Source organism: Cyprinodon tularosa, unplaced genomic scaffold (genome assembly GCF_016077235.1).
Source record: "Cyprinodon tularosa strain WSP-4 unplaced genomic scaffold, ASM1607723v1 ctg760, whole genome shotgun sequence".
NCBI classification, from domain to species: Eukaryota; Metazoa; Chordata; class Actinopteri; order Cyprinodontiformes; family Cyprinodontidae; genus Cyprinodon; species Cyprinodon tularosa.
Window position 1 is genome coordinate 222,811 of NW_024039519.1, and position 14,690 is coordinate 237,500.

General features: G+C 45.2%; 1 protein-coding gene across 1 annotated transcript in view; it reads right to left on the minus strand.

The window, feature by feature from the left end:
- The window catches only part of gfra3 (GDNF family receptor alpha 3), an 88,644-nt gene that overhangs the window by 13,171 nt on the left and 60,783 nt on the right, over positions 1-14,690 (minus strand). The window contains exons 3-6 of the mRNA XM_038270463.1: positions 8,321-8,392; positions 6,033-6,387; positions 2,409-2,518; positions 1,323-1,457 (exon numbers count right to left, since the gene is read on the minus strand). Coding sequence (XP_038126391.1) covers positions 1,323-1,457; positions 2,409-2,518; positions 6,033-6,387; positions 8,321-8,392 — 672 coding nt within the window. The remainder of the gene's footprint in view (positions 1-1,322; positions 1,458-2,408; positions 2,519-6,032; positions 6,388-8,320; positions 8,393-14,690) is intronic.

The following is a 14,690-nucleotide window of genomic DNA, read 5'->3' on the forward strand; positions in this document are numbered from 1 at the left end:
CCCAAGTAACGTGGGGCCCTAGGCAACTGCCTAGTATTGCCTAATGGTGACCCCCCCCCCCCGTGTGTGTGAGTGTGTACTCTTGGCTGGCCCTGGATGCAGCATCTGAGTGGGTGTGAACCAACATATCTATTTGGCAGCTTTATAGTCGGGGCCATCGTCAGGTTGATAAATCAGTTTTATGGGGGTTTGTCCTGACGCATTGATCCAGGCTTTAGTGTTCGGACAAACACCCGGCGTGTATCGATAAACCATCCGACAGCTGCTGTGATTGACTGACAGGTGGAGGACTGGGAGCCGTCGCTGCGCTCTCAGAGCTCCTGCTGGTGCAGAGAACCTTCCGGATGCACAGACTGGAGCATGAAACTGCAAATAAAGCATAGAGCAGCTGCAGGAGGCGGCCATCCAGATGTGCTCTACTGCCGCGCCGTCATTTGCTCTTTCTGAGGCAGACATAGTCACGCTTTTACAGCCCTCATCAGCCTCGGCGACACACTACAGAAGATTTGCTTTTTAGATTCAAACCCGCCTGAGAGTAACAAACATTTAAAAGGGATTTGAATCTGTTTTTAGGAAACGTTTTCCAGGCAGCTTAAGAAGAGCCTTAAAGTAAATCAGATCTTTACAGACATGGAGGAAATCACTGGCAGCCCTGCTGGAAACGTCTACAAAACCATCACATAAATTCTGCTATTTCAGGAGAGGAAATACAGAAAAAACATCTAGGAAAAGGTATTTACCCCTAAAAACCCCTTTCTGACTTACTGTAGTGGTAAAAAAGGATTCAACTATTTACTCCAGTTAAATAAACGAGACAAATATCACTCAGTCGGCACTTATTTTATCGTTGCAAAGAGAGAACATTTAATCATACGGCCCTTATTGCTTAGGGAATCCGCCCTGTTCTGCATGAGCAGCACTCGTTCCTCCTTAATAATGGAAAGTAGTCAGAGTCAAAACAAATTACAGACACTTTGGTTAACAGTAACATGTTATGAATAAACCTTGAGAACGAATCTGGTTTGTTATGGGAAGAAGGTATGTCTGGTCTACAAAAACCTCATGCAGGGGAATTGTAGGTGAAACAGGCTAAGTGAAAACTTTTATTGTGAGTAAATAGGATAAATTAATATAGGATATGAAATATGAGAAACAAACTTTTCTGACCACACCCACCAAAACCTTCAAAAAGAGAACCTGAGCAGAAACAAACAGCAGTTATTAAGCGCTGATTTAATTTGAAGCTGTTTTTGCTGTTGGTGGTGATGTGAGACAGAAAGGGTGGAGTGATACGCTGCAGTGGAAGCGAGGAGGCGACTCACGTAGGCAGCTGTTGTGGGTGAAGAGGCGCTGCAGCTTCAGACATTCCTGCCACTGGTTCCCGCTGCCCTCACAGTTGCACCACAGCGATACGTCAGCAGAGCTGTTGCTGATGTAGTTGGGGGTCATGATGGTTCCTGCAGGTCAGAAAATCTGCTGAGCCTAACAAGACGTGTGTGTTTAACCCTGGGTTGACTTTAGCTGGAATGAGTAGTTCTGGTCTAAAAGCCTCTGAACCTGATCCAGCACTAACTCAGCTCCTCTCCATCTGTCCCTGTTGGTCCCCTGTCCTCCCTCTTTGTCTCTTCTTCTGTCCCCTTTTGCTTCTATCTCTGCACTGATCTACTTTCCTGTTTCTGCATCAATCTAGTTGATTTTGTTGCAATGAGCTAGCAGCTAATCTGGGTAGTCTTGTTTCTTTTCAGCTTCAAACCTAAATCCAGATTTGTCCACATCAGTCTACCTGTCAGAAGATATTTTGCTGCCATCGCAGCTCTGGCAGTGCAAAGCTCTGCTCTGCAGCTTCAGATCATATTTATTACATTCAATGCAACCGCACACACCATGAACTTAGCATGTGTTGAAGCTGATGTTAAAACAAACCTGCTAACAGCTCACCATGCATTCCTGCATCACATCAGGTGCCTCTTAACAACAGCGTTACAAGCACTTCATTAAGGGAAAGGCCCTGCTGGGTGACACTGAACTGAACCATCTATGCAGCCAATAATTACAGAGAACAAACAACATAATTATAAAAAACATCCCCATCCAGCAACCTGCACTGAAATATGAGGGATTTTAATCTTGGAAAAGATAAAAGCAATGAAAAGGAATTATCTAATGCTGCATTCAAACCAAAGGTGTTCTGAGCATCAAAAACCAGGGGCAAAGCTAGATGGGGGGCCAGCGTATACTCCGTGATGACAATAACATTTTTCTAAGTCTAAGATGGTCTAAGAAATATGCTATCAATGGACTGAACCTGGACCTCTGCCTTTGCTGGTGTTCGGTTATAAAGGAAGCAGCTATTAACAGGTAAAACTGCTGCCTGGTGGTGATGCGGAGGTCTAATGATGAGTCGGTACCTATGAGTCCAGCGTAGGCCCGCAGGCAGAGGCCTGTGGAGTCCTTCAGACATCCGCTGGCCGTGAGAGTAGATGGTTGGCAGTTACTGAGGAAATCAGCCAGCCGGGACCTGGCAGAAACACAAACAGCTCCACATCAGATGAGGAAAACTCGGCAGCTAATCTGGGTGACGGAATTCTAGGTCTGTTAGAGAGCAAAGCTTTTATTTGTCCAGTTATAGTTTTCTTGTTTGTGTCCTACCGCTGAGCAACCTTTCATTACTGGGTGTTTACAGACGCTTTCCTCATGTCAGGCAAAGGGAAATCCACTCTGATGTCAGGTATGCATTAAACCCACTTTGCAAAGTGGAAAAACAATCCTACCCTCATCAGCCTGGAGCAAAATATGGTGTTGAGCTGATGTTCAAAAACCTTCACAGATAGATGGGCAATAAAAATAGAAGGTGACTTAATAATCGCTGTTCCATCTACGAGAGGAAACTTTCACATGAAAATCACTGAAAATGTTCTTCAGTTGATGAAAAGTCCTGAGACTCCTTTTCTCATCTCAGAATTCAGTCACTAATCTATGATTGACCCAGAAGGTGTTTCTGGTCCAGGTCTGGATACCTTCTGACCAGCCAGCACTGAGATGCAGATCGGGGTTCTTAACAGGCAGGTGCAGAAGCATCCTACAGAAAGTGAAACTACAAGGACAGCATATCAGACCGAGGACAGATCTGGGAACAACCACCACTGCATGAGTCCGGCGTCTACAGAGTCTGTACTCTTTCGGTTTAATCTGCAGCATTTGGTTGCCATGGCGGAGTAGATTCACCAAGTCAGCTCTCTAAAGCTGGGCATACACTATACAGTTTTTTGACCTTTTCAGGCCGATTCTCCAGTCCTGCAAGAATTTTTCATGTAGTATACAGGGGGTAATTAGGGGCAATTAGCCTCTCAAAACTACCTCGCGTAAGGTAGTAAGGTTGGGAGAAAAAACATGTTCAGTCGGCTGTCGAGGGGTGGTGGTGGGCAAATCTTGCTGTTGAAGCAGAGCTATGAAAAGATTTACCAGAACCTTGAGCACTGGGCATGCACAAAACAAGGGAATAGTTCTTCCTCAGAGTGTCTGGTCGCACAGTGTGAGACCGACCAAACATCGTGAGCTGTGAAGGTTTAAACCCTGCGGCTTCGTCGTACAGTTTGAGCTGTAGCTGCATGTGTTGATTGAAAATATCGTACAGTTAATGCCCTGCTTAACTAATGCCATCAGAGTAACGTTCCCCAAGGCAGCGTATGGTGCATCACACGCAATGCAAATGAGGCAAATGTTCCACGTTGTTCGCCGTTGATGGGTGGACATTTCACTTCTCTCTCTCATACCACTCAGATGAAAAACACAGTAAAACATCCCCCAGCTAGGAGGAGTGCATCTATTCGCTGGTTCCATTCGTTTGTTCAACTCAAAATGGTGGACCTTCATCTTACTCAGCGTGTCACGGCCCTCCACCAGATTTAATGCTAGTTTGGCCAGTACTATCATGAGCTGCGACTGGATGACCATCACTTCCAGTGAAGCCTCCATCTGTCCAGTACCCAGAATCAGGACCTAATGTGTATTTTGGAGGACAGATCATCGTCCTCTGGATGAAAAAAGCCAGACATTCAAGTCAGACATTCAACCACAAAAAAAAAATATAATTTTCGTCGTGATCACTGAGACTGGGAGCGGCCATTTTTGCCCAAATATAGTAGCCCCTCCCTCCTGCCATATTCAGGCAGTGAGGTCACGGTGCGGTAAGCCTAGCGCCATTCTCCCCGCTTTACAAGCAAAATCAATGGGAACTACTAGACACATCTGCAATCAACAACAATTATTGAAGATTTCCAGAGGACTTCACCATTGAAATTCACCAGAGCTATAGTGAAACTGACAATGCCCACGTGCATGGCAGCTGGATGCTGGAATACATCGGGTAAAAGTGGGGGAAAAAGGATTATTCCACCTTTCTGGTTCCTGATCCTCCACGGACGGGTTGGTCGTTGGATTGCCAACTTGAAGAGGGAGGATTTGCCATTGAACTTCTGGCCAGAGAAAAAACCCGTAATATGTAGCCAACATTTGGAAGAAGAATGTTTTCAAGGTGACTTGGATAATAGCGCGTTGTGACAAACACCAGATACAGCACTTGGACTTGATCAACAGCCGATACCGCACCGTGACGTCACAAACCAGTAGGTGGCAGTAGTGTTCAATAACTCGCCCTCTTTTCTTACTGACTGTCAGATGCTTCAGCTACTGCCTGAAACTGCTTTAATATGAGTATGGCAGGTCTGATCTGCACCACATTGGACCATTTTTCTCATCAATGTCTTGTTGTCCTTTTGAGAAATAACAGTCTATACTCCGCCAAAACACTCGCTCGAGACGCTGGTGGAGTTTCTCAGTCATCCAGGTCATAGTCATTAAAGTAAAAAAAAAAAAATCTGCTGGACTTTATTTCCAAGTTTGAAGACATTTAGCCTCCCATCCTGGAAGCTTTTTCTAGAGGATTTTCTCCAAACACTAAATCCCAGTACATTTCAAACCAAACAGACCCTTAAACAGAGACTAGTGCATCCTAAGGACCAAACCCCCAAACAAAATCTTTGTCTGCTGCTCAGTGCAGTGAGGAATGCTCTGATCTTTATATTGGAGAAACCAAACAACCTCTCCACAGACGCATGGCCCAACACAGAAGAGCGCCCTCCTCTGGACAAGACTCTACAGTACATCTACACCTTATGGACAAAGTACATTCTTTGGAGGACCAGAATATTTTGGACAGAGAAGACAGGTGGTTTGAGAGCGGCGTGAAGGAAGCCATCTATGTTAAGAAAGAATAAAGAACCTTAAACAGAGGGGGGTGGGGGTGGGGGTGTGGGGGGGTCTCAGATTTCAGTTTCAAAAACCTACAGTGCAGCAATAGAGTTAATTCATGGCGACCCCTATCGCTATGCAGGGGAACATCTCGCTAGGTCAGCCTGGCCAACAATGACCCTTAATGCCTGCCTTATGCCTTCCAGAGGAATGGGCCAGTATCGGGTATTGCAGGCCAATAACGACCTCAGTGACCCCGATTATTAAGGGGTGGAGATGGTTTTCCAGTTTCAATCTGCATGTTTTCGAAACTATTACTACCAAGGCTTTTGTTGGGCTACCCTATAAAGCCGGGAACTCAACGCTAATCCAGAAATTTAGAACTGAAAAAGCTTCCTGGATTGGAAGAGAAACAAACTTGGAAAACTGTTGTTTTCAGATGTCTGAAAAAGAAGATTTGTCCAAAAGTCTGGCGTCGAATGTAAAATAATGAATAACTAGACATCAGAGGATTTTCTGGGTGCGATTCTGTTTATTACAAAGCATTGAGCTTCTCCCCCCTTTCATTGTGTTCTTCTCCCTCTTTAGTGTGCTTTCATTTCTAATCTCTTCCATCTAAGGTTGATGCTTTCTGCTCCGTTTTTGAAACATAGAAATAAAAGGAAAAACCATCTTCATTTAATGATTCATTTTACAGAATCTTAAAACATAAAGAGTTTCTTTTTTGTTGGGACCCACAGATTGTAATGGATATAATAACCACAGTGAACCAGATCTGTCACCTGCACAGGTCATCTCTGCGACAGAAGCTCTGCTGGTGGAGGCAGTTGGGCTGCAGGCCCTCAGCATCTTGGTAGGAGCAGGAGGGCACGATGGTTTTCCTCCTTCTCTCCCCACACAGGGTGTTGGTGCAGGGACAGAACAGGACCCCCAGGCTGTACTCCTCAGGTACCCGCTCCAGGAAGCGTCTCAGGGCCCGGTGGCACTTGTACTGGCTGCATCGGCTCGTTCCGGGTATGGGCTTTGTGCAGGCCAACACGTACTCTGATCGAAGAGCGCCGCACTTCTCATACAGGCCACAGTCCTGCGCTGCTTTCAGGCACTGGTTTTCATCATCCAGCTGCATGAAGGATGTGGCTGGAGGGGCGAAGGGAAGAGAACAGAATAAAAAGGGAAAACATGGATATAGTTATTCCATATTAGAGGATATGCAGCAGATACAGCAGTTTTCACAAAGAAGCAACAGGCTGTGTCTCCTTCCATCCCCAACTGGATGTGGAAGTAGACGGCCATCAGAATGCAGAAATATCAGCTGTGCTGCTGCCATCAACACCTTTGTTTCTAGATGTTGGAGCTTGGCCTGTTTTCCAGTGTAGTCCTGTTTCTCTGACTGTGACTAACTGGATGTGCTCTCTTCATCCTCTGACATGGGAGCTGGCTCGGAGCTCGTCTGCCTGGCTGTGTGTTTCCTGGATGGGGCCGCCTTTGGAGCTGGTTGACAGTTGCCTTTTGAATCTATCCTCTTTTTCTATGTCTGCTTCTGTCTCCTTGAACCCCAGTGGGCGTCAGCAGATGGCCATTTTTCCTCTCCACTGTCGCTACAAGCATGTCTGAGGGATTGCTGAAGAGTCAATGAGTCGATGCAATCAGCTGGTTTTCCTTAGATAGAAAACTTTGAATCAATCTGACTGGATAATCTGGTAAACTGGAAAGTGCCTTGAGATGACGTGTTGTGAAATAAACTGAATTGAATTGATTTGCAGATGTGATTTTATTTTTATTTTTATTCTCTCATGTCCAGCAATGCAGCTTAGAATTTTTTCTTAGAAGAAGAGAAGGGGGGGGGGGGTGTTTTGTATGGGTTTTTTAGATGGCTGCTGGTGCAGCTAGACACTTCGCTAAATATGCTTTAAACTCCTTCAATAGGCGTGGATCGCTTTTGTTATGTACAAAATAACAATTTAATTACTGCTTTTGGTGTTTTTTTTAAGGGTAAGGTGATCTGACAGCTCTTCCATGCAGTGGTAATGTTGTGCAGTAATACACATGCGTGCATGTTACTATGGGTATGATGGTCTGACGTGGCGTGCTGAGATGACAGACCACCGGTCCACTGGTCCAAGGACACCAAAGTATGGGAGTCCTATAAGTTTAACATGTAAAAAGCGCCCAGAGAAAAACAGAGGAGATGCCTCACATTAAGTTTAAATTAACTCATACTTCCTGTTTACAATACAGTCATTTGGAGTGAACTGGTTCCTTCACTGCTCCCACATTTTCTGCTTAGCCCTCTGATGATCATGTTTCTGGAACATGCAGGTATTCAAAGTGTCCTCGGCTCAGACAGGCTTGTCTCCCCCTTAGTGGGACAGCTATTCATTAAGCAGAAACAAGTTAACCAGTAAAAGTTTTTCTACTGTGAATTAGTTAGTTGCGTCTGAGGGTCTGGAACTGGAAACACTTTGAAACCAGTAAACTCAAGCATATCCCTTAAGGCAAAACACAGTGACACTTGTAGGCAAATAATCATCCAGATTGAGCATCAGCAAAGAGTGTTTGATAGAGAAAATAGAACAACATGTGTGAACCAGGCTGTTCCCAAACAATTTCCTATTCTCTTCAGAGGCTTTTCTTCTGTTTTATTATCCACATTGCCATGTTTAGTCCAATGTGTACTGATGACCAAGTGTTTGTGTGATGAGGGTTTAACTAAGAGGAAGTAATATCATGTTTAAACAGAGAAGGTAGACAGAAACCAATTAGACAGCACAGATAGCGTGTATGACTAATTCAGGAAACAGAGTTAGTAATTAGTTCCTCAAAGTTGAACAAGAAAGGATGGAGAGGGAAACTGACTGGTCGATAAATCATTAAAAACCTCCTATTCTATGGCACAGCTACTTAGCATGCCCATTTTATACTGTACTTCACATTCTGGTAGCTTCAAATGAAGATTGCTCCTTTATATTTGGAAACTTTGTATAGAATAGAGTAGAATAGAATAGAACAGAATAGAATAGAATAGAGAATCCCTTTATTGTCCTAGAATGGGGAAATTGTGGCATCTTACCAGAGACTAAAGAAGCCATTCGGGTGTCGAGCACTGAGTCATCGTAGGGTGATATTTCCAGTTCTTCCCTTCCTGTAGAAAACACAGAAATAGAAGCAAAAACCATGAGTGACCATTTTTCCCACAACACCATCACCTCCAGGAAGAGCAGCCTGCGGGAAGGAATAGGAGAACAAAATGCAAAGAATTAGGAATTACAGAAACATCTAGTCTGCCAACATCTAGTCTGCCAACATCTAGCCCGCCAACATCTAGTCTGCCAATATCTAGTCCGTCAACATCTAGTCCGTCAACATCTAGTCCGCAACATCTAGTCCGCCAACATCTAGTCCGTCAACATCTAGTCCGCAAACATCTAGTCCGCAAACATCTAGTCTGCCAACATCTAGCCTGCAAACATCTAATCCGCAAACATCTAGTCTGCCAACATCTAGTCCGTCAACATCTAGTCCGCAAACATCTAGTCCGCAAACATCTAATCCGCAAACATCCAATCCGAAAACATCTAGTCTGCCAACATCTAGTCCGTCAACATCTAGTCCGCAAACATCTAGTCCGCAAACATCTAATCCGCAAACATCTAGTCTGCCAACATCTAGTCCGCAAACATCTAATCCGCAAACATCTAGTCCGTCAACATCTAGTCCGCAAACATCTAATCCGCAAACATCCAATCCGAAAACATCTAGTCTGCCAACATCTAGTCCGCCAACATCTAGTCCGCAAACATCTAGTCCGCAAACATCTAATCCGAAAACATCTAGTCTGCCAACATCTATTCCGCCAACATCTAGTCTGCCAATATCTAGTCCGTCAACATCTAGTCCGTCAACATCTAGTCCGCCAACATCTAGTCCGCCAACATCTAGTCTGCCAATATCTAGTCCGCAAACATCTAGTCCGCCAACATCTAGTCCGTCAACATCTAGCCCGCCAACATCTAGTCTGCCAACATCTAGTCCGTCAACATCTAGTCCGTCAACATCTAGTCCGCAACATCTAGTCCGCCAACATCTAGTCCGCCAACATCTAGTCTGTCAATATCTAGTCCGCAAACATCTAGTCCGCCAACATCTAGTCCGTCAACATCTAGCCCGCCAACATCTAGTCTGCCAACATCTAGTCCGTCAACATCTAGTCCGTCAACATCTAGTCTGCAACATCTAGTCCGCCAACATCTAGTCCGTCAACATCTAGTCCGCAAACATCTAGTCCGCAAACATCTAGTCTGCCAACATCTAGCCTGCAAACATCTAATCCGCAAACATCTAGTCTGCCAACATCTAGTCCGTCAACATCTAGTCCGCAAACATCTAGTCCGCAAACATCTAATCCGCAAACATCTAGTCCGCCAACATCTAGTCCGTCAACATCTAGTCCGCAAACATCTATTCTGCCAACATCTAGCCTGCAAACATCTAATCCGCAAACATCTAGTCTGCCAACATCTAGTCCGTCAACATCTAGTCCGTCAACATCTAGTCCGCAAACATCTAATCCGAAAACATCTAGTCTGCCAACATCTAGTCCGCAAACATCTAGTCTGCCAATATCTAGTCCGTCAACATCTAGTCCGTCAACATCTAGTCCGCCAACATCTAGTCCGCCAACATCTAGTCCGCAACATCTAGTCCGTCAACATCTAGTCCGCAAACATCTAGTCAGCAAACATCTAGTTTGCCAACATCTAGCCTGCAAACATCTAATCCGCAAACATCTAGTCTGCCAACATCTAGTCCGTCAACATCTAGTCCGCAAACATCTAGTCCGCAAACATCTAATCCGCAAACATCTAGTCCGCAAACATCTAATCCGAAAACATCTAGTCTGCCAACATCTAGTCTGCCAACATCTAGTCTGCCAACATCTAGTCTGCCAACATCTAGTCCGCAAACATCTAGTCTGCCAATATCTAGTCCGTCAACATCTAGTCCGTCAACATCTAGTCCGCCAACATCTAGTCCGCCAACATCTAGTCCGCAACATCTAGTCCGTCAACATCTAGTCCGCAAACATCTAGTCAGCAAACATCTAGTTTGCCAACATCTAGCCTGCAAACATCTAATCCGCAAACATCTAGTCTGCCAACATCTAGTCCGTCAACATCTAGTCCGCAAACATCTAGTCCGCAAACATCTAATCCGAAAACATCTAGTCCGCAAACATCTAATCCGAAAACATCTAGTCTGCCAACATCTAGTCCGCCAACATCTAGTCCGCCAACATCTAGTCCGCCAACATCTAGTCCGCCAACATCTAGTCCGCCAACATCTAGTCCGCAACATCTAGTCCGCCAACATCTAGTCCGTCAACATCTAGTCCGCCAACATCTAGTCCGCCAACATCTAGTCCGCAACATCTAGTCCGCCAACATCTAGTCCGTCAACATCTAGTCCGCAAACATCTAATCCGCAAACATCTAGTCTGCCAACATCTAGTCCGTCAACATCTATTACGCAAACATCTAGTCCGCAAACATCTAATCCGCAAAAATCTAGTCCGCCAACATCTAATCCGCAAACATCTAGTCTGCCAACATCTAATCCGCAAACATTTAGTCTGCCAACATCTAGTCCGCAAACATCTAGTTTGCCAACATCTAGCCTGCAAACATCTAATCCGGAAAAATCTAGTCTGCCAACATCTAGTCCGCCAAAATCTAGTCTGCCAATATCTAGTCCGCAAACATCTAATCCGCAAACATCTAGTCTGCCAACATCTAGTCCATCAACATCTAGTCCGCCAACATCTAATCCGCAAACATCTAGTCTGCCAACATCTAGTCCGTCAACATCTAGTCTGCCAACATCTAGTCCGTCAACATCTAGTCCGCAAACATCTAGTCCGCAAACATCTAGTCCGCAAACATCTAGTCCGTCAACATCTAGTCCGCAAACATCTAGTCCGCAAACATCTAGTCCGCAAACATCTAGTCCGCCAACATCTAGTCTGTCAACATCTAGTCCGCAAACATCTAGTCTGCCAACATCTAGTCCGCCAATATCTAGTCCGTCAACATCTAGTCCGTCAACATCTAGTCCGCCAACATCTAGTCCGCCAACATCTAGTCCGCAACATCTAGTCCGCCAACATCTAGTCCGTCAACATCTAGTCCGCAAACATCTAGTCCGCAAACATCTAATCCGCAAACATCTAGTCTGCCAACATCTAGTCCGTCAACATCTAGTCCGCAAACATCTAGTCCGCAAACATCTAATCCGCAAACATCTAGTCTGCCAACATCTAATCCGCAAACATCTAGTCTGCCAACATCTAGTCCACAAACATCTAGTCTGCCAACATCTAGCCTGCAAACATCTAATCCGCAAAAAAATCTAGTCTGCCAACATCTAGTCCGCCAACATCTAGTCTGCCAATATCTAGTCCGCAAACATCTAATCCGCAAACATCTAGTCTGCCAACATCTAGTCCGTCAACATCTAGTCCGCCAACATCTAATCCGCAAACATCTAGTCTGCCAACATCTAGTCCGTCAACATCTAGTCTGCCAACATCTAGTCCGTCAACATCTAGTCTGCAAACATCTAGTCCGCAAACATCTAGTCCGTCAACATCTAGTCCGCAAACATCTAGTCCGTAAACATCTAGTCCGCAAACATCTAGTCCGCAAACATCTAGTCCGTCAACATCTAGTCCGCAAACATCTAGTCCGCAAACATCTAGTCCGCAAACATCTAGTCCGCAAACATCTAGTCTGTCAACATCTAGTCCGCAAACATCTAGTCTGCCAACATCTAGTCCGCCAACATCTAGTCTGCCAATATCTAGTCCGTCAACATCTAGTCCGTCAACATCTAGTCCGCCAACATCTAGTCCGCCAACATCTAGTCCGCAACATCTAGTCCGCCAACATCTAGTCCGTAACATCTAGTCCGCAAACATCTAGTCCGCAAACATCTAATCCGCAAACATCTAGTCAGCCAACATCTAGTCCGTCAACATCTAGTCCGCAAACATCTAATCCGCAAACATCTAGTCTGCCAACATCTAATCCGCAAACATCTAGTCTGCCAACATCTAGTCCGCAAACATCTAGTCTGCCAACATCTAGCCTGCAAACATCTAATCCGCAAAAAAATCTAGTCTGCCAACATCTAGTCCGCCAACATCTAGTCTGCCAATATCTAGTCCGCAAACATCTAATCCGCAAACATCTAGTCTGCCAACATCTAGTCCGTCAACATCTAGTCCGCCAACATCTAATCCGCAAACATCTAGTCTGCCAACATCTAGTCCGTCAACATCTAGTCTGCCAACATCTAGTCCGTCAACATCTAGTCTGCAAACATCTAGTCCGCAAACATCTAGTCCGTCAACATCTAGTCCGCAAACATCTAGTCCGTAAACATCTAGTCCGCAAACATCTAGTCTGCAAACATCTAGTCCGTCAACATCTAGTCCGCAAACATCTAGTCCGCAAACATCTAGTCCGCAAACATCTAGTCTGTCAACATCTAGTCCGCAAACATCTAGTCTGCCAACATCTAGTCCGCCAACATCTAGTCCGCCAATATCTAGTCCGTCAACATCTAGTCCGTCAACATCTAGTCCGCCAACATCTAGTCCGCCAACATCTAGTCCGCAACATCTAGTCCGCCAACATCTAGTCCGTAACATCTAGTCCGCAAACATCTAGTCCGCAAAGATCTAATCCGCAAACATCTAGTCAGCCAACATCTAGTCCGTCAACATCTAGTCCGCAAACATCTAGTCCGCAAACATCTAATCCGCAAACATATAGTCCGCCAACATCTAATCCGCAAACATCTAGTCTGCCAACATCTAATCCGCAAACATCTAGTCTTCCAACATCTAGTCCGCAAACATCTAGTCTGCCAACATCTAGCCTGCAAACATCTAATCCGCAAAAATCTAGTCTGCCAACATCTAGTCTGCCAACATCTAGTCTGCCAATATCTAGTCCGCAAACATCTAATCTGCAAACCTCGAGTCTGCCAACATCTAGTCCGTCAACATCTAGTCCGCCAACATCTAATCCGCAAACATCTAGTCTGCCAACATCTAGTCCGTCAACATCTAGTCTGCCAACATCTAGTCCGTCAACATCTAGTCCGCAAACATCTAGTCCGCAAACATCTAGTCCGCAAACATCTAGTCCGTCAACATCTAGTCCGCAAACATCTAGTCCGCAAACATCTGGTCCGCAAACATCTAGTCCGCCAACATCTAGTCTGCAAACATCTAGTCCGCAAACATCTAGTCTGTCAACATCTAGTCCGCCAACATCTAGTCTGCAAACATCTAGTCCGTCAACATCTAGTCCGCAAACATCTAGTCAGCAAACATCTAGTCTGCCAACATCTAGTCCGCAAACATCTAGTCCGCAAACATCTAGTCTGCCAACATCTAGTCTGCCAACATCTAGTCCGCAAACATCTAGTCTGTCAACATCTAGTCTGCCAACATCTAGTCTGCCAACATCTAGTCCGTCAACATCTAGTCCGTCAACATCTAGTCCGCAAACATCTAGTCTGCAAACATCTAGTCTGCCAACATCTAGTCCGCAAACATCTAGTCCGCAAACATCTAGTCTGCCAACATCTAGTCTGCCAACATCTAGTCTGCCAATATCTATTCCGCATCCATCCATCCTCCCATCCATCCATCCATCCATCCATCAATCCATCATCCATCCATAAAAGAAATAAAAATCATCTGAAATCTAGTCCGTCAACATCTAGTCCGTCAACATCTAGTCCGCCAACATCTAGTCCGCAAACATCTAGTCCGCAAACATCTAGTCCGCAAACATCTAGTCCGTCAACATCTAGTCCGTCAACATCTAGTCCGTCAACATCCAGTCCGCCAACATCCAGTCCGCCAACATCCAGTCCGCCAACATCTAGTCCGCAAACATCTAGTCTGCAAACATCTAGTCCGCAAACATCTAGTCCGCAAACATCTAGTCCGTCAACATCTAGTCCGCAAACATCTAGTCCGTCAACATCTAGCCCGTCAACATCTAGTCCGCCAACATCTAGTCCGTCAACATCTAGTCTGCCAACATCTAGTCCGCCAACATCTAGTCCGCCAACATCTAGTCCGTCAACATCTAGTCCGTCAACATCTAGTCTGCAAACATCTAGTCCGCAAACATCTAGTCCGCAAACATCTAGTCCGCAAACATCTAGTCCGCCAACATCTAGTCCGCCAACATCTAGTCTGCAAACATCTAGTCTGCAAACATCTAGTCTGCAAACATCTAGTCCGCAAACATCTAGTCCGCAAACATCTAGTCCGCAAACATCTAGTCCGCCAACATCTAGTCTGCAAACATCTAGTCTGCAAACATCTAGTCCGCAAACATCTAGTCCGCAAACATCTAGTC